The sequence below is a fragment of the Felis catus genome, chromosome D3 (assembly GCF_018350175.1).
Source record: "Felis catus isolate Fca126 chromosome D3, F.catus_Fca126_mat1.0, whole genome shotgun sequence".
NCBI lineage: Eukaryota > Metazoa > Chordata > Mammalia > Carnivora > Felidae > Felis > Felis catus.
Genome location: NC_058379.1, coordinates 2,545,158 through 2,569,411, shown reverse-complemented (window position 1 = coordinate 2,569,411; position 24,254 = coordinate 2,545,158). Strand labels below are relative to the sequence as shown.

At 50.2% G+C, this 24,254-nt stretch overlaps 1 protein-coding gene across 4 annotated transcripts in view; it reads right to left on the bottom strand.

Annotated features, from left to right (window-relative positions):
• The window catches only part of TMEM132D (transmembrane protein 132D), a 566,823-nt gene that overhangs the window by 419,524 nt on the left and 123,045 nt on the right, over positions 1–24,254 (bottom strand). The window contains exon 1 of one of the 4 annotated variants that reach the window (XM_019814417.3): positions 10,190–10,298. The exons of the other annotated variants lie outside the window; for them this stretch is intronic. Within the exon in view, the coding sequence (XP_019669976.2) occupies positions 10,190–10,232 (43 nt within the window). The 5' untranslated portion in view covers positions 10,233–10,298. Of the gene's footprint in view, positions 1–10,189; positions 10,299–24,254 lie in introns of those variants that run through there. 4 annotated transcript variants of the gene reach the window in all.

Here is a 24,254-nt window from a genome sequence, read left to right as displayed (position 1 = left end):
AGCAAAAGTCCTGAACCCCATGGATCCTGTGCACTTGGTGAGCTCCCGATGCTGGCAGTGAACTCTTGCAATTAGCTGAGTTGAAAGACCCAAGAGGAAGCCTGGCCTCTCGCATAGAAAGCCCCACAGAGTCAGGGTGTCCTGCTGACATAGGCTCCCACTGCTCCTGGGATGCACCCAGGCCAACCCTAAACTGGTCCAAAGCACAGTAGCTGTGCATGTCCACAAACCCAGTGCACCCTTGCACTGCTCAAGCTGCAGGGCCCCCAACACAGGCTAATGAAGGATCATCACACCCCCCCCCCAGGTGAATTTCTGTCATGAACACTAATAGAAGAAAGAAAACTAGGGACAGAAGAATGCACTCCATTGTGTGAAGGGAAATTTCCCTGCAAGAGACTTCCCTCCTACAGAGACAGTGAAACAGAAAAAGCAAAGAAACAAAAAACAGAGAGGAATGGAATCCACAGGCAAAAACAGCAAAGCAAAAGAAACGAATTTAAAAAGGCACTCAAGAGGCCAAGGAAGGACACAGCTTTGAAGAATACTCATCAGAGGGGAGGGACGTGCATGTTACCCAGGACAACTTTTAAGCTCCCCACAATTAAGACCGTCTCAGCCCTTTGCCATTTCTAATGCGATAAAGACTAAGGGGTAAGAATCTGGCAGTATTAAAAGTGAAGGGTTTAAAATGATTTCAGAGGCAATAAAACAGATTTGAGAAAGCAGAAAATTGAATCTATCATATGAGAAGGGGAACTTTGGAAGTTTTCCCTAAAGGTAAATGGTAAAAGACAAAGAAATTAAAGCGGCCAGGGACAGACTGCCAACAAGTGAGTCACACACCAGTTGTACAGGGCAGAGAGTGGGGCTTTTGGGGAAGATACCAGAAAAAGCCAAAAGCAGCATCGTAGAAAGACAACCGAGAAAAGAAAACGTTCCTGATTAAAAACAAAAAGAAACCTATTTCACCTAATTTCAAGGAAGCAGAGATCTGATTCCACACACCTCCTACCTGCCCCCCCCCACCCCCCATCCAGTGACTCCAGGCCCTGGGCGCCAGTCCCCCACGGTGGCAGCACGTAGACCACGGAAACAGACAGACCTTACGGATCAGGGGTCACCCTCCCCGTCTCCTCCCAGAGCCAGCTGTTAAACGTTCCCTGTCTGACGACTGGGGTTTCGCTCCCCACAAGCCACTGGGCTCTTATGGCTTTGCTGTTGTCCTTCCTGTTTGTTGTTACCCCTAAAAAGGTTTCCACGGCTAGGCAATGACTCCCACGTCAAATCTGTACCCTGCAGCTCACCGTTCACAACGTCCTGGTATTTATAATGGTTGTAGTGGCCAGTTATAATGGCCTCTCCCGCAAAGCAAATCTCTAGCTGGGAAGATGCCATCTGTCCCAGCCTACAGCACTGCCATCTGGGGCCTCCGCTTCTAGGCAAGTCAGCCCATTCATTCACCCCACTCCCACAGGGTCTCCAACACGTACGCGGTCCTTGATGCTGTCTTTCTCCTTGGGTATGCAGCAAACCCCCACCAAGTGACTTAGGTAGTAATCATGCTTCTTTACTTCCAGACGCTGTCCTGTATGCTCCAGAGGGGTGGGTGACCCCGCGATGCTCAGCAACCCCACGTGGCAGGTGCTTTGTATCACCCTTACTTGGCAGTGAGGAAACGGAGATGCTGAGAAGCTGAGTGGCCTGAAGTCATGCAGGTGGTTAAGTGGCAGATGCGATTCACACCCCAGAGTCCGGCTCCTTTACCACCACACAATGTGACCCTCCAGGAGCGAGTCAAGGACTCAGCCCTGTTCTGTTTGTCTTTCCATGCGAATCCATGCTTTTCCTAGAATGTGGCACGAGTGTCAACGGCACCACGACTGACGATTCCCAGTGGTGCACAGAAAAGCATATTTTTAAAATCGCAATGAGCCAGGCATCTCTCTTAACAAATACGGGAAACGATGTAATTCCTACATCACATCCAAGAATCATGGATAACACTGCTTGGGTTGACACTATGGGAGTGTCTGTCTACACCGGCAGCATGGATTACAAGCAAAGGGCTTACAGAACCTACTGCTGCTCAAAAGTCATGAAAACAACACATGTGGGGCCCCGGAGCAAGCGCAGAGCTGGACAGTTTGGGGGCTTTATTACCTATTCATGAGAATGTTAGCTCCAGAAAAACACATGAGTGGTTCTTCAGGATCTCTGTCAATAAAAGGACACTTTTAGAGACACTTGCGGAGAACTGCGCCACCCCCCCCCCCGCCACCGCCCTGTTTCCCTGCAGCACTGGGAATAAGAAAGAATGTCCCAAGATGGAGATTAACACATTTCCTTTCTATGCACGGTCCTTAATTGGATTCCAAAACCCAAATTTGTTGTTTCAGATATTTCAGAGGCGAATCTGTCTCCATTTCCCAAGCACGTTTTCATGCCTTGAATGAGTCAGGCAATGGGCATTTTACTGCCGCTTCTCCAAGGAGCACCAGTGGCACAGGCAGCACCCCCCACCCCCGTGTAGATCTAAGTGTGAGAAGCGTCCCACTTGAAGAATCATTTGTCATGAAAAACGTGTTTGGAGGCTGTGAAGTTATCTTCAAAGCAAGACACGCTTCTGCTTCTGTGGTCACGGTGCCTTTCACAGTAGGGACAGACGCTGTCCAAGGTGCTGAGGAGACCAGCTTAAACAAGAGGAACAAGGTCTCCATCCCCAGGACGCCATGTCCTGGTGAGAGGGGCACATTTAAAACACAAGCGATGAGTCCCTGCCACATGACCCAATGTAGCAGCAAGTGCCGTGTCGGAAACAAAGCAGGGCTGGAGAGTGGAGGGTGGCACGGCCAGTCACGTAAGACTTCCGCCTACGACAGGGAGAGGCAGTGAGGAGTTCTGTAGCCCCGTATGTATCACTCACATTCAGTCCTTGTCAGTCTTGACATTTCACGAGCTAAATGCAAAAGCCTGGAAATGGAACAGAAACTCCAACGGTTTCAATCGGGAACTCTCAACTGAGGACTACGGAGGGAACTGGTCATTGTAGAAAGTTGTTTTGTGCATTGCTGAATATTTATCAGCAACCCCGGCCTCAACCCACCAGATGCCAGTAGAACCTCCTTGCTCAGCTGTGACAGCCATTCATACCTCCAGACATTGCCAAATAACCCCTCCGGGTACAGTTGCCAGATAAACACAGGCACTTATTTAAATGTGAACTTCAGAATAACAATGAATGCTTTTCTTAGTGTAAGTGTGTCCCAAATATTGCATAGGACATTCATTGTTTATCCCAAAATCAAATTTAACTGGAAGTTCTGCATTTTTATTTGCTCTATCTGGCAACCCTCATTAGGAAGCAAAACCACTCCTGAGAACCACTACTCCAGTTTTCAATTTAAACACTGTATGTACGCACGCCACGTATGTATGTATGTACGTATGCATGCATACCAGTAAGAGATTTACGGGCCAAAAGGACATAATCAAATGCTCTGACCATGCAGATTAGTGAACGCACAATGGCAACTGACCTTCCAGACAATCAAAGATGATATTAAAGAAACCAGGATCTGTTATTACCAGATTCTGAAAATAGAGCTAAAACTCTATTTTTGTCTCTACGAACACGACTAGAAAAGTCACGTTCAATGTAGCGTATTTTTCCTCTCAGACTCGGCAAACAGTTTTTAACTCACAGTGAACAATGCTGTCCAGAGTTCAGCCACAGCTACACTGGTAAACAGGGCTTGGTGTAGAAGCATGTCTAGGGCCATATTGCCTAAAGATGACTGACGTATCTAAGAGAAAGTTGGTCTCATTCATCGTATGCTTTGCCGTCTATTCCTAGACTTGAAAAAATAAGGAAATGCACGGGACAGTCTACATCTTAAGACTGTTCAGTGCAGTGTCAGACTTAAAAAAAAATGGCATCAAACTAAATACCAAGTGAAAGTGTGTATAACCACTCCAAACCCGTTAAAACAGCCAAAGCACAAAGTACTGACAGCAGCAAGTGCTGGTGAAGATGTGGAGGAAAGGACCTCTCATTCATTGTTAGTGGGAATGCAAAATGGTGCAGCCAATTTCAAAATCAGCTTAGCAATTTCTTACAAAACTAAGCATACCTTTACCATCCAATCCAGCAGCCATGCCCCTTGATAATTACTCAAAGGAGCCAAAAATTGATGTCTACCACAAAACCTGCCCACGAATGGTTGAAGCAGCTTTATTCCTAATTGCCACAACATGGAAGCAACCAAGATATCCTTCAGGAGGTTAATGGATAAATTGTGGTACATCCAGATGACGGAGTAGAATTCACCGCTGAAAAGAAATGAGCTGTCAAGCTCTGAAGACATAAAGGGACTTCGTATGATTATGGCTAAGTAAAAGATGTCAATCTGGAGGAGCCGCATTCCGTCTGCTTCCATCTACATTACATTCTAAAAAGGCCAGAACTATGAAGCCAGTAAAAAGATCAGTGGTTGCCACAGAAGTCTGGGGGATATTTGAACAGGTGGAGCACAGAGCGTTTTTAGGGCAGTAAAAGTATCCCGTATGTTGCTATCAAAGTGCACACATGTCATTATACATTTGTCAACCTTATTCTTGCTAACCATCAGTATTATTTGGATTTAGCATCATGTGTACATTTTCTGATGCTCGTCTTCTTTTACTGGTGATCCTCTTACTTCAAATGAATAACACCTCTGGGCATAGTTTATCTTGGGCTTTGTTGATGTAAATCATTTCCTTCACCTAAGTTATTTAAGAATATTTTCGCCACATAGAACTCTATCTAGATTGGCAATTACTTTCATTCAGCAAGCGTCAGTCCATCGTCTTCTTACATCCATAATTTATATACGTAAGTCTGCTGTAAGGCTCACATTCCTCTTTAGAAGATAATTGATCTCTCTTCTTGTGGCTGCTGTTAAGGAGTCCTCTTTGTCATTTGTTTTCAGAAAAATTCCTAAGATTTGTGTAGGGGTGTGTGTGTGTGTGTGCGTGTGTGTGCGTGCGCACGCGCGTGTGCATGCATGCACTATTGGGATTTCATGTTCCTTCTTGAATCATCAGCTTAAAATCTTTCACTAGTTTTGAAAAATCCTCAGCTGTAATTTCTTCTTCAAAGTCTTTATACCTTTTTATCTCCCTTCTCTCTCAGACTCCAATTATACCTCAGTTAGAACTTTACACAATGTCACATATGCTTATTACCATGTTTCTTCTTTCTTATTTTTTATATTTGTGTATTTTCCAAGGGTCTATGTTTCAGTCCCGATTCTCACTCCAGCTCTGATTAATCTGCATTATAACACATGTATGGAATTTTTAATCACATTAATTATACTTTTTCTGTCTAAAATTCCCATTGTATTTTATTTGGTAGATTCTAGTTTTCTGCTAAAATATCCTATCTTGCCATTTGTTTACTTAAGCATATGGATCCCATTTATTTAAAATTATATATCTAGTAACTCACCTCTAACATTTGTATTACCTCTGTGCATGTTTCTATAATCTATTTCATTCTTTTCATCTTGTCTTCTGGTTTACCTAGAATGTCTCTGTTGAGTGCTAGGCATATGAATAAAGGGTTATCCAGAATACCCAGATGGAGTTATATTTGTCCCGGACGATTTAATTGGCTTCTGGAAAACAAGTAGAAGAGGGTCATATCACCTTCATCCAGTAGGAGTTGATCTGATTTGAAGCTGGATTCTTGTTTTTGTGAGGACTAGTTATTTCCAGTATTTTTCTTACCCACAAGGTAAAGCCTTCAAAAAAATCTCTCTGAAAGCCTAGGGACTTTACCCCTATTTCTTGGCATAAAGATAAACTACTCTTGTTTGCCCAGCTCCACGACATTGTGAAAACTTCATTCAGCTTCCAGCCCCTTAGCTACTACTTTCTTCTCAGCTTTTAAGTTTCTTCGTCTTGTACCAACTAAGCAGAAGCAAATGTCCTAAGGGGAAACATCTCAGGATGTTGGATTTGCCACAATGTGCCTCCCTTTCCCCCGGCTTCTTTACTCCTTAATATCCCGTCTGCCTCCAAAGCTCACTGATGCCTTAAAGCATTTCTTTTTTCACTGTATTATTCAGCTTTTCTACTCAACAGGAAGTCTGGTCTACCAGCCTGAAGCAAATATCACACAAGTTATTATTGCTTGAAGAAAATGAGGATATGTAGTTTATAATGCAAAAATGCATATCATATTTTATAGTCTCTAAGATCCCATTAATTTTTAAATAAGCCATTATTTTATGTACCACTAAGAGATTAAAGGATGACACTAAGCTTCTCATTTTTCTATCGTATACTTACTGAAAATTTATTTAAAACTATTTACACATAGCGGCAACGAATTATGAGCAGGTATGACCTGGACGGCAGGTAATACTAGCAGGAGAGCAATGTGAATCATGTGACAACTGATTTCAGAACACTAGTTAATTTAAGATGTCATGAATTTTAGAGACCTATATATTAAAAGAAAGACTCGGTAACAATAAAATACAGTATATCCCCATGAAGGGCAGGAGAATAGAAAGCACACCAAACAGGAATGAGTTGTATCTACCTGATGAGACTTAGTGTTAATTTTCTCCTTAAGGTTTTTCCCCTAAATTTTCCCATTACCTCTAAAGATCGTTTGCTAATTTTCACGTGAATACCACATTATCCATTATGTGACATGCCCAAAGTGTAACGTTTCATTGGTACTTATAAAACCTCTCTGGCTACGGCATTCCCATCTTGGAAAATGTGACTTCATTAGTCCAATATCCTTGACAAAAACTTGGGAGTCCTAGCTTACTCTTTTCTTCCTCTCATATTGCGTAGTGAATCCCTAAGCTGTCGGCTCTGCCTTAAAACATATCTGGAATCTGAACTCTTCTGTCCATTCCCATCTGTCAGGGCCTCTCCATCAGTCAGGGTCCCTGCAGAAAACATTCACCCTGCTACAATCGGTAGGTGTGGATGTTTTACAACAGGCTATTTAAAGCTGTGGCGGAGAGAAAGATGCATCCTGAACTAGCAGCAGCCGGAGCTAAAGCAACACAAATTCCAGGCTGGGGAAGGCACGCGGAAGAGCAGGTGCCAGATGGCGGTGGCCACAGCTGGCGGAGGGCTTCCCAGCAGCGCGGCGGTCCTCAGTGGGGAAACACGGCCTCTGCCAACCCACGCCTTCTTCCTCGACCTTTGATCCCTGTCCTTATCTTCCCACGGCCAAACTCACACGGGAGCCGGAGAGCAAGGAAGCCCGTAGACACAGTTCATAACTGTTAGCATTTCAGGGTAGAGTGGGGAGGAAGGAGCAGAGCGTGAATCCACATGGATAAATGCACAGTGGAGCTACTCTGCACCGAACAACCTCCAACTCTCACTTGGGTTATTGTAGCAGCCTCCTTACTGGTCAGCGTGCTTCCATTCATGCCCTCGCATAGGACAGTCTACACTCTACAGTCTATTTATATTGTATAGTATATTAGATATTACACGGCATAGTATATAGCACATGGTACATGGCACATCATGTAGTAAATAACATACTCTATGGTACACGTGCTAAAATAAAGCAGCCAGAGTTACTCTGTGAACATACAAAGCAGTCTTTCCTCTGCACAAAACCTTCCAGTGCTTTACTCAGAGAAAATTCTGAGGTCCATATGAACTCCCAAAGACGCTACAGGGTCTAGCCTGTTACCCTCTGACCTTGCCCGTGGCCACCCTCCCCTGCTCCTCAGACACATCAACCCTGCACCTGTCTCGGGACCCTTGCGCTTGCCCTTCCCTGCCCTGGCATCCCAGCATTCCTACATCAAGCCTTCCTCCCTCTCTTCCTCATGATTCTGTCTCCAGGGGCAACTCCCCGGGAGGCCTTCACCGCCCTCCGTATAAAGTCGCAAACCCCTCTCCTTGGCTCCCCTCGTCTCCCGCCTTGTTCCACATCTGCCTTTTTCCTTCTCACACATCACACTGGAACATATTACACAACTGTCTCATCTGATGTGTACAACATCTATCTTATTCGAGCACCTTTCACGCAGAACATCCCCAGTAAGTACTAACTGAATGAACACATTCTTCTCTGTGTACTGGCCTTATGTCATTTATTATATATCTACATTATCTTCATATTTGTATCATAAGTTATATAATATATAATAAATTGTACATACCTTTATGATCATTTATATGTCTGTTGGCCCAATACTCTGACAGCTATGTGAAGGCCGGGACTTTGACCATTCTGTTTGCTCACTGTTGTGTCTCTGTTAGAATATGAAAGTGCATCTACATTGATTCATATGTAGATCATGAGTTCACACACATAAAGTGAGTGAAAACACGAAGCTAACAGTTAAATGCCGGTATGATCCTTCGGATCAAAGTCATAAGGCTGAGTTTAAAATGAGGCAAATCTAGGACTTTATAAGATTCTGAGCATCAGAGTTTAAAGCACCTAAGAGCATCTGAGATCCCATCCAGCTCAGCCTGAGATGCCTTTTACTTAGTGCATGCCCTTGGTCCTGTGATAGGAACAAAAAGTTATTCTGTAAAATCAGTTTTCATGTGTTTATCACAATAGGACCCCAGTTTTAACAAGGACCCCCTGCCAGGGGGAGAAAAAAAAACACATTCCCAACTGGCGGGAGTGGCCACGCCCCTAAGCTCTAGCCCCTCCCAGTCCAGTGGAACTTTCCAGGATCCTGAAAACTTATTTATCCGTGCGTTCAATGCAGTGGCCACAAACCACTTGAACGGCTGAAATACAATTAGTGCTACAGGGAAAATAACTTTTGGAATTGCACTGAATTCCAGGGACTTGAAGTCAACAGCCTCATGTGGCGAGTGTTTTCCACACTGGGCCGTTGGCCGAGAGGGTTTGCAGTTTGCAAGAAGTGATAAATGGAGCAGTGCAGCCCCGTTCCTTTCCTGCCTTCCCTCCTCCTGTGGCTGAAGCTGAGTGGGCACACCGACCTTGAAAAGGGGGCACAGGCTGAGGACAGAAGGACTCTGGGTCCCGGCCGACCGAGCGCGCCGCTGCGTGAGCCTGAACTTTTAGGTGACGGAGAAGCAATTCTCAACCACTTTCAGCTCCTCCGTTTTGCAACTCCCACTACTCACAGCGGAGCCAATCCCTGGCTTTACGACAGAGTCATCTTTCCCGAGCTCTGTGCTCCAGCAACGTGCCCTCCGCGGACGGTCCCCACGCGCATCAAATCCCCTGGGAACTGGTTAGACGGACGTGCGGATTCTCAGGTCCCACGGCTGACGCTTGACTCAGACACCCTGGGGCTGGGGCTCAGCGATCTTCGCCAAAACAATCCCCGAGGGATCACAGGCTACCGTCCGAGAACAGCTATTCTAGCGAATTTCGATAGTACGGTTCTCGCATGTACAGCCATGTGCAGACGTGCATTCACGACCGCATACGTACGTACAAATCCATTCGCAGAAGAATTTTGTGTGTGCATGGTTGTTCGAGTGTAGATCCCTCTCATTCTGGAATTTGTTTTTGTTTTTGTTTTTTTCCTGTTTAAGAAAAACTGCAGGGGCGCCTGGGGGGCCCAGTCGGTTGAGTGTCTGACTTCGGGTCAGGTCAGGATCTCGCGGTTCGTGGGTTCGAGCCCCGCATTGGGCTCTGTGCTGACAGCTCGGAGCCTGGAGCCTGCTTCGGATTCTGTGTCTCCCTCAATCTCTGTTTCTCCCCCACTTGTGATCTGTCTCTCTCTCTCTCTCTCTCTCTCTGCCCCTCCCCCACTCATGCTCTGTCTCTCTCTCTCAGAAATAAACATTAAAAAAAATTTCTTTTAAGAAAAACTGCAAAATTCCTTCAAATAAGGGGTGTGGACCAGCTTTGTGCTTTTAGGGGCACACCCAATTTTTAAAACGTAACCAGCCAGGCACAGCAGGCAAGCCGCACACAGGTCTGACCCCAACCTCACCCAGTGTGTTTCAGTGTCTGTGCCCACATTCCATAACTACACGGAGGGTCTCGGTTGGGAACCGTGGCAGAACAGGAGGCGCGCGAGTTCCCCCCTTAATGTCTGACACTACGAAGGAGCAAACTCTGAGCGCAGCGGTTCCCCAACTCTGGCCCGCATCGGGAGGCCCGGTCCTCCCAGCTTCTGATTCACTGGGTCTGGGGTAGGACCCAAGGCCCTACCTTCTACCCGGTCGTGCGGGTACAGCTGGTCCAGGAGCCACATGCTGAGAACCGGTTACTTCCTGCATCCCTGTGCCTGGAAACTGCCCCCAACGCTGGTAAGAAAGAGAACATGAATAGACAAAGCATATACCTCATGATGCACACGAGGTGACTGTAAAATCCTTCAGGAGGAGGCCGTGGCCTCTCTCCGACTGCCACAGCCCCCCTGCCCATCTGCATCTGTTCATACTGCCCTGCATGCTCTCTGCCAGAGTCCTGCCTCAGGGCCTTTGCACTGGCCTCTTCTTCCGCCTGAAATGCTCTCCCCCGGGCCTTTTGCGTGGCTAACAATCCTAATTCGGGTCTTGGCCTAAGAGGCACCTGGAGCTGGCCTGAGGTCGCCCTACCTGGTCACTCCCTCAGGCCCTGTGTCCTTGCTTCCTATCTTTCGTTGCCTTTCCTATCTGCTTTCCTGACTTAATGTGCAGACCCCTCCTTCTTTGGCAAACCACTGCAGGTGGATCTGAGCGGGCTTGCTCAGGGCCATGGGTGTGCAGGCCCGGAAGGATGCCAGGGACGGAGGGACACTAAGTAAACGAGGGGGGAAAGCATGAAGGGGCGCAGGGCAAACAGGCAGAGCCAATCTCCCACAGCAAGATCCACGGCTCATCACCCTACACCTGCACTCCAGAAGGCTGCGGGGGCTGAATCTTCCGGAACGCCGCACAGATGGAAGGCCAGCGAGAAGACACGGTGAGGGTTCAGAGCCCTGACGGCACCTTAACCTCTCGGCCACATCCCCCCCACGGCCAGGGGCCACCCGGGATGCGGTGCAAGGACTCCAGTAAGTAGTTTCATATAAAGACCAGTACAATGTCAGAGCTCGTAATTTTTTAAGGACTGTTGACAATCATGTTTAATTAGTGCTGGGATTGAACAGCATTTTAAAAATCTCACAAACAACTCTCCTTCTTCCCCACTTCCTGAGGGCAAAGTCCTTTTGGGTGATTTAATCAAAACGTCATTTCCTGAAGGAAGATAAAAGAGAGGGAAAGAAAAGGTGAGGAGAGGGAGGAGAGGGAAGGAGGAGGGGGAGGAGGAGGGGGAAGTGGGAGAGGAGAGGGAGGGGGGAGAGAAGGGAGGAGGAAGGAAGGTGAGGAAGGGGAGGAGGGGGAAGGATGAGAGGAGGAGGGGGAGGAGGGAAGGGAGGAGGGAGGGGAGAGGGGGAGAGAAGGGAGGAAGAAGGAAGGTGAGGAAGGGGAGGAGGGGGAAAGATGAGAGGAGGAGGGGAAGGAGGGAAGGGAGGAGGGAGGAGAGAGGGGGAGAGAAGGGAGGAAGAAGGAAGGGGAGAGGAGAGGAACCACATCCCAAGTGTTCCAAGTGTCTCCTGTTGGTCTGTTTTTGTAAAACCTGTCGGAAAATCCATACCTATGCAACTTAAGCAGTGTCGGTAATTTCTCTTACTCCAAAATCCGAGGGATCCAGATGTGTAAAGAGTCAGGACCCAGGTTTAACAGCATCTTTTTCCCCAAAACTAATGGCTTATGTTCAGGGTGGCCCAGTCACATGCCCGTGGTCCCCAGGAGCTCCTGGCTTCTCTCCCCCCAGGGTCAAGTCCAGCAGGGTCCGTAGCTGCTTTTCCTTAACAACTTGAATCCGAAGCCTGGCGCTCACTGGGCCACACTGGGTCACGTGCTCGTGACAACACGGATCACAGCGGCCAGGGAGATGGAACACACAGACTGGCCGGGCACGGGCCACACCCGCACCCTGACACCGGCATGGCTCCGGCCCCAGCGGGGTGTCTGGGCGGAGGCGGGAGGCGAGGGGAGAAGGTTCCCCGGAGGAGCTCACAAAAGCACCATGAAGCCTCACGCGCCATGTTGCTACGACCGTGTTACCTCCGGTTACGTAAAGTAAACCCCAACGGGCCGGGTTTGCCCCTTATTTTATTCTTTCTGACAAGGCTTCACACGTTTGCATCTTGCTGTCTCTGGAAGTCGGTTGACTTCTGCAGGTGTTTCGTGGGAAGGGTGAGGAAGACAGACCAGGAAAGTGACATTTACTGTGTTCTCGCCCATTTAGTATGGTATCCTACGCTCATCATGGTGCCAGGTGAGCATTTTATTATCCCCACTTAGTAGGCAAAGAGATACGACCCAGAGAATTTTCGATGCTTGAGACAGAACGTGGCCAAGCCCCGCCCGACTCCAGAAGTGAGCTCCTCGCCTCTGCACGGCCTGGCTTCCCAGCGCCGCGGAAACGGATTTATCCTCAAAGTACTAACCCTGGTAGTACAAGAGGTGATTCCCCTTCTGTGGATCTCCAAGGACAGAGGGGTCAGAGGAGCTGCCACGCCCCCAACACACTCCAAGTCAGAACTGACTTTCCTCTCAATTTACGTCCTTTCAGCCAAACAAGCAGTAAGCGGCCAATAAGTAACTCGCTTTTGCCACCGTAATAAGGGCAAAATAGAAGCTGAAGTTCAGGCAGGGAAGGGGGTGGGTGAGAAAACAGGTGCTGGGCCAGGCCGCCTGGTCTGCTCCCTGCTGCAGCCTGAGCCAACTCTCCCTCCCGCCAGCCGTGAGACTGGGAAACCGGTCAGTCGCCGTTCTTGTCCCCCCCCCCCCACAAACACACACACACACACACACACACACGCAGTTTCAAGTGGGCCATTAAAGACTCGTGATCGAGCATACAGCGAATGATCTGATAGGACTAAATCGTGGAAAGTCCTCTGCACAGAATGGGTCCACATTCGAGGTGCAGATACACCATTATTTAAAGACATGGTTTTAATAAATGCATTGCATACGCCAAGGCTGTCTTCCCCCCACTCTCAGGCTAATGACAGCAACGTTGAAATGGAAAGAAAGGTTGAACTGCCCACCCAGGGCCGACCCGTCCACTGACCCATCCAAGCACAACACGCCCCCGTCGGGGGAGTGATTTGCACCGAATTCAACAGGTAACAAAAGCAGGTGGCAGGCCCTCACAGTCTCTCTTTCTCTCAGTGCCCAGAAATAACCCACGTCTCTGGGTCGAAACCAACAAGTGAATCAGGGCTCTGCCCCCAGAGGGGAGGGGTGGCCCCCTGCTAGTGGGTCCCTGGAGCCGCCTGTGGAGTCTAACCGCAGGTGAACAGCTTGCAGGCCCGACCTCCCCTCGGCTGCCCCCGCTGACCTTCACCAGCTGGGACGCTTCAAGGACAGGTGACCGCGGGGGTCGGGAGCGAGATGGACAGAGCACAGACCCACGTGCACCCTGCGCAAACTCTGGCCCCGGGGCAGAGTCCCATGGTAAGAGGGCTGCAGACACCCTCGGGAGGGTCCTCTGCCCGCCCACTCCTCACGCAGAAGGCACAAAGCTTGCTTCACCAGCTTGGGTCACGGGAAACGTAACTTTCTCACTTGGCCGGAGTCACGTCCTCATTCTGCGCACCAGCCTGATCGATCCCCCCTCCCCCATATCAATGAGCCGCTTTTCCGATGATCCCTCCTTCCCAGCAAGAAACGAGGGGGGCCCTGAAGCGCAGGCCGCGGCAGAAACACACCCGGCTGGCGGTCAGAGCCCCTCCCGGCCCGGCGGAGGGTGTCACCGGCTGGAGGTTGTGGGCTGGGGCGAGCCCAGATGCCATGTGCTTGTCAGGGTCCGCCCAGCTGGTGCCACAGCCTGACAGGTCCCACATCGGTCTGTTCTCTACACAAGGGTTTCCCAAATCTTCCCTGACCATGGGGAACACCAGACTGTGAGAAGGTTAAGAATCCTGAATACCAAATCAGCGACTGAAGAAACACCCGGCCTTCATTTGCGCGTCTGGACGCCCTAGGCCCGGCACAGACTCCTGAATAAGCCACATTTAAGCAGAGACCCCTGGGAAGCTAGGACGTGGTGGCGACGCAACACGGTCAGGGATGCTGCCCAGGTTGGGGGTACAGCAAGAGCAAAGGCCCTGGGGCAGACGCACAGCCATGGGCCAGACCAGGCAAGGTCTCTTGTGCCACGGTGCACTTTGGACTTTATTCTATGTGTGATTAGGAGCCCTTGGGGTTTTGGAGGAGGCTAAAGTGTGTCCAAAAGGCTGAACGGGGAGCCTGTGAGGAGGCTGACGCGGGTCAGAGGTGAAGGGAGTCGGCGGACGCGGCGATCTCGGGGCAGAGGTCTGGGGACCCCTCCGCAGCTGAGCACACGTGCCCAAGGAGCCGCGTCCCAGCTCTGAGCCCGACTGACAGGAGCCGGACTCTGTCCAAGGTGGACTGAGCTACATCAGCCTTGTCCTGCCTTTTCAGAGAAATGCGAACGCCCACCTCACCCAGTGCTGATGTATTCCTGTGGCTGTGGCCCGGACGCCAGAACTTTCTGTTAGAAACTCCCAGGTGAGTCCAAAGTGCAGCGTGGACCAGCAGCCCCTGACGAGGTGACCTCTGAGGACCGTCTTTAGATCTCCTGTATGACGATGCGACCGTCCCCATTTTAGCGACAAGGCAAAACAGAACAAAGGCGCCGGTCGGGGGCGCGGGGCGATGAGAGGGGGCAGCTGGGGTCACGTGGGTCCCTCTGTGGACCCCCCACCCCCCCACCAGCTTCCACCAGCTTCTGTTCCCAAGATCTGGTTACTCAGCATGACATCCTCTTTTCCCAAGTGACTTACGATCAAATTAACAATTTAAACGGGGAATGTTAAGTGTGGGTGGATTAGCAGGGTCTCACTGGAACAAAATTTGAAACGGCAACCTTGAACGCTTTGCATATGCTGGGGGCTGATGGAAAAGAAGCGAAACTCACAGAGCAAGGGCAGGTAGCTAAGCCCCGGCTACCCCTACCATCCTTCCCAGTCGGGACTTCCCCGATCACACTCTTCCCCGATCACAGGCTGCACCCAGCATGGCAACATCTGTTTCTCCACCAGGCTCATTACACTGGTTCTGCGTGTGTCTATCTCTTGTGTAAGCATGTTAACAGGTGGAGGTCCAGGGCGGGGAGCGGGGAGAGGGGTCTCCAGACTGTCTCCCACTTCGGTCCATCATAAAAGAAAAATAAAGACACAGAATGTGGGCGGGGGGGGGACACAATATGACAAGAAGCCAGAGAAAAACCCATCAGTACAGAGGGTTCTCGAAAACAAGGACAGACAGAAACTGTTTTCTTTAAAGCATTATCAAAGGCTGAAATTCACATCTTACAATATTTGTTCCTGTGTCTCAAATTCATTTGACAACAAATTTTGTCTCTGAGCGAGCACAGCACATTTTTACTCTGTGATGTGAGTGATTGCAATTAATGTGCAATCCGCTCAGGTTTGCCTGGAAAATTCTTAACCTTAAGGCAATCAGCCCCTTTCTCTCAAGGGAACCCCGGCCGGCCAGCATCCGCAGTGCGGAGCTGAAAAACGACCTGGGAAATCTGGACCCATCGGAGCCTGAAAGGCCTGGTCTTCGTTTAGAATGTTAGAGGGCTGAAAAGCAATGGCCCATTTAACTTCTGGAATAAATTCTGTTTTCCTGCGCTCAGGTGCTGGCCATGTGAAAGGGAAAAGGGCTGATTTCAAATCCTTTTAAGAATTATTTTCTAATTATTAAATTCTAAGATCGCCTTCCCATGGCAAAGGGACACCTATAGTTATAACGAGGGAGAGAGGGGTCACTGGGCCTTCACGATGCCAAGAAGAAACCGTCAGTCCCCAAACACGGTCTCAGGAGGAAGCCCAGGTAGATGGCCACAGAATGTCACCCCACTTTTCCTTCAGTTGTTTCTTTTTTGAAAACCCTCCCCATTGGTGCATGATGGGCATTGAGGAGGGCACCTGTCGGGATGAGCACTGGGCGTTGTATGGAAACAAATCTGACAATAAATTTATACTAAAAAAAATAAAATAAAATAAAATAAAATAAAATAAAATAAAACCCTCCCCACTGCCCACAGCAGATGTAAAACTGAAGCCCCAGGAACCAGATCTGGCTCCAAAGACTGTTGGGTTTGATTCTTCATGGTGTTATTTTAAATTCATAATTTGCTTTAAATGCCAATAAAACAGAAGATTTCACGTAAAAATCCTGACTTTGAGTTTTTCTTTAAAACGTTGCAAGAGGTGACAAGTCTGTGAATCTACTTGTTACCGTAACAAGCAAGAGAGAGCTGCCCATTAGGTGGGGCAGGAACTTAGGAGGTGGCTACAGTCCCCACCCAGCCCTTCTGCCTCATTTGTAATCGTGCTCACCTCCTACAGGCAGTTGGTTTTTTGTTGTTTTTCTTTAAAAATTTTTAACATGTATTTATTATTGAGAGACAGAGCGTGAACAGGGGAGGGGCAGAGAGAGAGGGAGACACAGAATCGGAAGCAGGCTCTGGGCTCTGAGCTGTCAGCACAGAGCCCAGTGAGGGGCTTGAACTCACCAACCATGAGGTCATGACCTGAGCCGAAGTCGGACGCTTAACCCACTGAGCTGCCCAGGCACCCCAGGCACTTGGTTTTTTAATCTCTAAACTGTAGGATCATCCACTAACCCCAGATATTTCAAATGATCAGTCTGAAAACTCTATGGAGACAAGGTAGAGAGAGGGAGCAAGGGTGAAGAAGGGCCCGACGGGCGGGGGGTTAGGGGGGGACTGCAAAATTCGAAGCGGGGGCCCCTGGGTGGCTCGGTCGGTTGAGCGTCCAACTTCAAGTCATGATCTCACGTCATGAGTTGGAGCCTGGAGTTGCATCCAGGCCGACAAGGGAGAGCCCACTTCAGATCCTGTGTCCCTGCCCCTCTGCCCCTCCCCTACTCACATGCTCTCTCTCTCTCTCTCTCTCTCTCTCTCTCTCTCTCTCTCTCGGATCCTGTGTCCCTGCCCCTCTGCCCCTCCCCGACTCACATGCTCTCTCTCTCTCTCGGATCCTGTGTCCCTGCCCCTCTGCCCCTCCCCGACTCACATGCTCTCTCTCTCTCGGATCCTGTGTCCCTGCCCCTCTGCCCCTCCCCGACTCACATGCTCTCTCTCTCTCTCTCTCTCTCAAAAGTAAATAAAACCTTTAAAAAAATCAAGGTGACACAGGATGGTGGTTTGAGCCAAAGTGCAGCCAAGAAGGTGGTAAGCGGTGGCCGTAATGTGCGTAGAGCTCAACGGCTTTTGCTGACGGACTGGACAGAAGCATCAGACGCGTACCACCGCAAACGCTTAGCCAAGCCAGCCTTCCGCATTTCCCCCCACATTCCACATTCCTTGTTTTCATCCTCCTGGCAAAGCACCTCGGGAGACTGAGAAGGTAAACGTAGAGCCCTGTCTCATCTGTTCTCAGATGTCACTGGCAACCTGGCGTCAGAGACGGTGGCTTTTAAAACGGCTTGCGACACGCACATCAGTCATTCGTGGCAGAAACAGGACGACGTTGGCCAGCGAGGTGGGACCCACTGCCAGCTCCCCTTGGAGAACAGAAAATCATGATGCTTAATTACCCATAATCAGCCATCTTGCTCACTGCACTCATGCTGCCCTTGTATTTGAACCTAATGCAAATGTAAGACATCATGGATGAAGAGGATGTATTTGCAAACGCCACAAACGTCTGCCCCTTTAACCCAAACCCTGTTCCCGTTTAAGCACAGACCCCATCCTACCCTCCCCCACCCCATGAGGCTTTTTTCCTGACCACTGCCGTCCCTGTTCCCGTTTGTCCGTGAACTTCTGTAACAATTATCGTTTGTGCAGCACGCGGTACAATTAGCCTGGGCGTTCTGTGCGACGCTCCTTCCGCCGCCGTGAACAGCTACCGGGATTATTAACTGTTCTGAACGACAGAATGCTCTCTCCCAAACCCACGACCCTATAAACTCAATCAATCGGAGCCAAGTTCACCCAAATGGAGAGCCCGTGTTCTCTGGACACCCTGCTTACGAAGAGAAACACTTTTGCGTGTTAGCAGAGGATGGAAACGATCCTGTTTGAGAATCTGATTCCCAGCAGACACTCTGATCCCACCCCCCTGCTGTTGTCTCCAGGCTTAAAAAACAAACGACCACAGGACTTGACTCTGTGGTGTTGGGAGAACCTGTTCTCTTCACTCACGACAAAGCAGCCTCCTCGTGAAGGCATCCCTGGCGTAGATTTCCGAATCTCAACATTCTCTTTCTGGATAGACTACGAAGACCGGGAGAAAGCAAATACCAAAGCAAGTAGAAAAGGCAGTCCCTCTGACCACCGCTGAGTCAAAGCATGAAGAATCAACGGGGTCCCCATAGTTGCTGGGACATCAGCTGTGAGACCAGACCTGGAACCGCCCATTCAGGGCTGGGACGATCTGAACATTCCTCCTTCAACACGTCATCGTTCAGGACAAAATACTCGAAATTCTCAGCCACTGTCTGGCCGCCGCCCATCGCACGGCCACGAGGGGCTGACGCACAGGCCGCGCTGGCACACCCCGCCTTCGTCCCCATCGCGAGCCGAGCGCGTGCAGTCCCGCTTCTGTGAGCGGAACGCAGAAAGGGGGAGGACCGCGGCACCCAGCGCAAGGTGCAGCAGGGGGAGACCTCGGTCCAGTGAGGCCCGTGTGCCACAACCACAATGCTGACAGCCATCGGGCAGCCGCTGACAGGGTCCGGGACAAGAGGCTTACACGATGACGCGGGGCTGTTGTCATCACAGGCGCACGTGCACATGGGACCGTTTCCTGGGAACAAAAACACAGAACGCTGCATATTCGTGCGTACACACAAGGCTGGAGGAACAACACAGAAAGTCCAGCAGCATGTGAGGCAGGAGACCCAAACGGACCTCCCAACCTACGTGGAATTCAGAAACGTGACACAGAGCGTTAGAAGCGGTCCATGCGTCCCTGCTGGACACGTGATGCCACCTGCGTAAAGTTCAACACCAGGCATCAGCAACACGTGATCAGGACAGCGGTGCCCGCCGGGGACAAAGGGGTCTCCACCCCGAGCAGGGCGCCACGGAAGTCCTACCCGTTCTGTCTTCTTTTTCGGCTTTATTGAGATATCAGTGACAAAACTGTCAGATGTTTGAGGTGGGTGTACATCGTGGTGATTTGATATACGAATGAATTCTGACAGTTTTCCCCTCATCCAATTAATACAGCCCTCCCGACGCATCACTATACACACTGAGCCGTTTAATTTCTTCTCCCTTAGCACGTTTCAGTTATGCCATGGTGTTGTCACCTACACTCACCATGTGTCACATCGGATCCACAAAACTCACCCATCTTACAGCTGGAGGTCTATTCCGTTTTGCCAGCCTCTCCCCAGTTCCCACTGCCCCCCCCCAACCAAGCCCCAGGCAACCACATTTCCCTCTCGATCATGGATGGGTTGATTACTTGTAATTATTCGTTTGTCCCTACTTCATTTTTTTCGTAACCCTTATTTTTAACCTCTTTAGTTGTACTATCGCTCCCTTTTCTTCATAGGTTTTATACTTCAGTGAATAACATTTATTTACAAATATTAGCACGAGTTCTCCCTGGGCATAGAATTTACGATTGATGCATTGGTTTTCTTATTTTTGTTCATCCCCTTCGTTTTCTGTTTTCTACAGTGATCAGGTATTACTTTTATAATAACTGCATAATATTAAAAGTATTTTTATTTCCATCAGAGCACTCTGGACCTCTGTTAAAGCCCCATGGATCGGCGTAATCGGGGAACATACAGCTCGATCAAACCGGGTGTCTCAGGGCAATTCATGGTACGCGGCCGTCCCAGGGGCAGGGGTGGGGGGCGATGGGCACCAGCGAGCTGTAAACATCCCAGACCCTGGTCATCCCTCCTGCAACCCACAAAGATCACCCTCCTGGGACGCCACGCAGGTGGGGAAGACTGGATGTGAGTGTGGAGTGACCAGTCCCACCCAGCGGAATCCCACCCTGATCTGTGATCTCAGGTGCCCGCACCTGCTGACCTCAGGCATGACCGGCCCACCCGAATCCACACACACACACACGTTGTTTCCTGAGACCCCTCTCTCCACACTTGCAACTCGGGTCCGTATCTTGCCCGCCCACGTCCGGATTTCCACTCTACTACAAGTGTGTTTTTCTTTTGTTCCCATGTTCCTGCCTTTCAGGGAAATCGACAACCTTGGAAAATAACTGTACTTGTATCGCTGCTCCTGCAGTCACCCTCTGCCTACACAGACTTCTCATTTCTAGCAGCGTGATGCTTTTTTTTTTCATGCTGCCAGGAACTGGTTTCCCATGATGCTGGTGTCACAGAAGCAGGAGGAAATGTTAGTGGACAAGTGGTCGCAAAGCCAGTCACACGGAGAGAAACACAGTCTCCATCTGAGAACCGCCCTCCCCCAGCATTTCCATGAACCCTCTCCGCCTAACGTATCCCGCCAGAGAATGTTACAGCACGCACACTGTGTTCCAGGGAACAAAGGACAGCAGCTCGCAAAGGGATCCTGAGACTCCGGAGTCGGGGTCAGTGAGGAAGAAACAGGCAGCATGGGATTATGAGCTTGCGAAGGAATCACTACTCCAGCTAAAAACAACCACAACCAGCTGATAGTGAGAAACCCGTACCTGCCACACATAAACCCCAAGACCAAGATGCTCTGAGACGGACCTATCCTTGCTTTCTGTAAGCATGAATTTGTCCTTTTTTTTTCTTCTTAAAGTTTATTTATCTTGAGAGAGAGGGAGGGAGGGGCTCAGAGAGGGAGAGGGAGAGAGAGAGAGAGAGAGAGAGAGAGAGAGAGAGAGAGAATCCCAAGCAGGTGTCAGCACAGAGCCTGATGCAGGGCTCAATCCCACAACTGTGACATCACGACCTGAGCCAAAATCAAGAGTCAGATGCTTAACCAACTAAGCCCCCCAGGTGCCCCTGGATTTGTACTTCTTAAAAGAGAAAGTCTGGGGCACCTGGGTGACTGAGTCAGTTAAGCGTCCGACTTCGGTTCAGGTCATGATCTTGCAGTCCATGAGTTCGAGCCCTACGTCGGGCTCCGTGCTGACAGCTTGGAGCCTGGAGCCTGCTCCTGATTCTGTTTCTCCCTCTCTCTCTGCCCCTCCCTGCTCATGCACTCTCTCTCTCTCTAATAAATAAATGTTAAAAAATTAAAAAAAAATAAGTCTTAGGCATGAATATACAGCCTTGGCTTGATGCTGACCCGAGATGCAGGTGCTCCCCCCACACTGGCTACTGTGGGGCTGGACGGCTTTGTGGCATGAGCTACAGCACCTGTGGGCCCCCACCCTGCGGCCAGCAGCACCTGGGTGTGTGTCACCCAGATGTGACACCCAAAAACACCCCACATGTTGCCCAATAACCTTTTAATATGTTCTAATTAGCTGATGACCCCGAACTCGGGATGATCCACGTGGAACCCTTAATCTCTTCTCTCTCCTGAGGTGTCAGAAGACAAAGCACCTGGAAACGTGACTCGCCCTCTCGTCCCAAGTGGCCGACAGGACCAGCAACACCGTGCGTCTGCAGCTCCGTGCGCGTCCTGAACCGCTGTGGCCGCGGCCACTTGCCTACGGCTCCACACGGTTCCTTCTCGCTCACGCCTGCCCACTTCACTCGCATACATTTCACCTCTGGCCCCTATGGCATTTAACACCAAACGCAAAGGACGTAGACATTTCTGCGGTGAACGAATAGCCGATTTGGGGCAAATAAAATACAAAGAGCAGTAACAGAATTACCTAGAGAGCAACGTAAAGGTCACCACGCTCGCGGAGGCTCTGTTAGCCACCCATTATCTAACCTGTAGGGTGAAAATCACCACATCGTGCTCGTCTCTGGTTTGTAGATGCTGTGACAATCAATGTCACAAAGACTCACCTACAGCCAATAAAGCGAAAATTTAAAAAAACAAAAACCAAAAACAGTTGTTCCCTGATAATCGATCGGGGCCATTCATCATTTCTATAGCCAATAATGCGCCGTATTGATCGGCTATTACTGAACAAGCAGAGCAGATTAAATGACTCCATGCATTTCTCAAAATCTTATTTAAATTGTCTCAGTTATAATATTCTACCAAATACCAGGAAAAATCAATGAGATTAGAGACCCTGTCGCTAAACCTGAGCGGCCACGTTAGTCCTCGCCGCGCAGTGAAAGGGATTCCAATCACCGCCGTGGCTCCCCGAGTGCGCACCTCCAGGAAACTCGGAGACGGAGGGGAGGCTTTTGCTGGAGAAAAGAAAGAAGAAGAGAAAGAAGGGTGGAGAGGGAGGGGAGGGGAGGGAAGGGTCTGCACGGGATGCGGGAAGCCCCCTGTGTCTGCGGGCTGGACAGCCAGGGCCACCAGGGTCTGAGGGCAGGAGGAGGTGGTCGTCTCAGCTCAACCGGAGGGAGAGAAGACGTGTCCTTCCAACGTCTTTTCTCTTCAGGCTCTCAAAGGACCGGCTGCTGCCCGCCCACGCGGGTGAGGACCATCTTCTCTCCTCTACTTCCTGATGCAAATGCCAGCCCCCCCCCCCCCCCCCCCAGGAAACACCCTCTAGAAATCGTGCTGACCAGCTGTCTGGGCATCCCTCCGGCCAGTCAGGCGGACGCTGAAAACGAACCATCGCACCGAGGAAGAGAATGTTAAGTGAAATTTTGGTGAGCTCTCCTCACCAAGGCAAGCATACGGTGGCAGGTGCGTGAGGATGACTTCCAACAACAAAAAAAAATCTTTTGTTTTTAGCTTATTTATTTTGAGAGAGAGAGAGAGAGAGGACACGCAACCAGCAGAGGGGCCGGGAGAGAGAGAGAACCCCAAGCAGGCTCCGAACCATCAGCACAGACAGAGCCTGATGTGGGGCTCGATGTCACAACCGTGAGATCGTGACCTGAGCCGCAAGCAAGAGTTGGCTGAGCCACCCAGGCACCCCCAAAACCGTCTCGAGGTGCAAATACTGAAAGGTTTTGACTCCGGCCGTAAGAGAAGGAAGGCGTACGGAACACATTCACGCTGCATCCTGAAACAAGTAAGGTATCGCTGTCCGTGCAGCTGCAGAAAATAGACAAAACTCGAACCACACAAATTACGTCTTCCAGGAAGAGTCGCTTTCCCCGGGGCGCCTGTGATCTTTGCCCTCTGGGAAGCCTTTAAAGCAAACTGCCGCCCGCAAGCATCTGAGGCGGACCCCTGTCTTCTGGCTCCGTGACTCCACGGACCGGCTCCATCCCAGAGGCAGAAACTGATGAAAGTCCCGTTCTTTGAAGCGTGGGAATGCGAGACTTTCATCAACTTGAATGGCCTTCTGCCTTCTGGAACAGGAACCCACCGGGAAGTCAGATGGAAGACGGCGACCCGGCAAAATTGAGAAAATGAACACGCTACCTTTGTTTAGAGTCACTGGGGACCCACTGGGAGCGTCGCACTGGGAAAGCGTCCCCGAGAAAGTTTTCGGGACGCTCCCTCCAATCCAAGGGCAAAAATCCGACCTCTTGGCCTCAGCCTTGTCCCCAACGATCCCTGCTCATCCTGGTCCAGAGGCCGGCTGCAAGGGCCTCTGCTTGGGGGGAGGAAACTGCCCACAACCGCTCAGCCTCTCTCCTGCACTGGGAAACTCCTCATCTGCTCTTGGGGACTGTGGTAGGCAGGATAATGCACCTCCTCCCAAAGATGCCACGCTGGAACCCCAGGACCTGTGCAGATGGGACCTCACACCGGAAGGGGGCACTGCAGATGTGACCCAGTTAAGGACCTGCAGACGAGGCTCTTCCTGAGGGGTCCAGGTGGGCTCCGTGCGATCACAAGGGTCCTAAGACAGGGAGCGAGGGAGAGACACACTGAGGACCACAGGGGACGGAGTGACGCTCCCTCCAGATGATGGAGGGAGGGCTGGGAGCCACAGGGTGGCCGCTGGAAGCAGGAAACCCAAGGAAACAGACCCTCCCCCAGAGCTTCCAGAAGGAACACACCCCTGCTGACCTCTTGATCTGAGCTCCTGAGACCCACTTCCGACTTCTGCCCTGCAGAACCGTAAGAGGAAGAACAGTGTGTGTCATTTTGAGCCACTACGTTTGCGGAAATCCGTTTCAGCTACAGGAGATGCGTACGGGTACCCACGCTGCTGCCACGAGCCCGTGGCTCAGAAGCCACGCCGAGCAGAGTCAGCCTGAGACCAGCTGTCTGG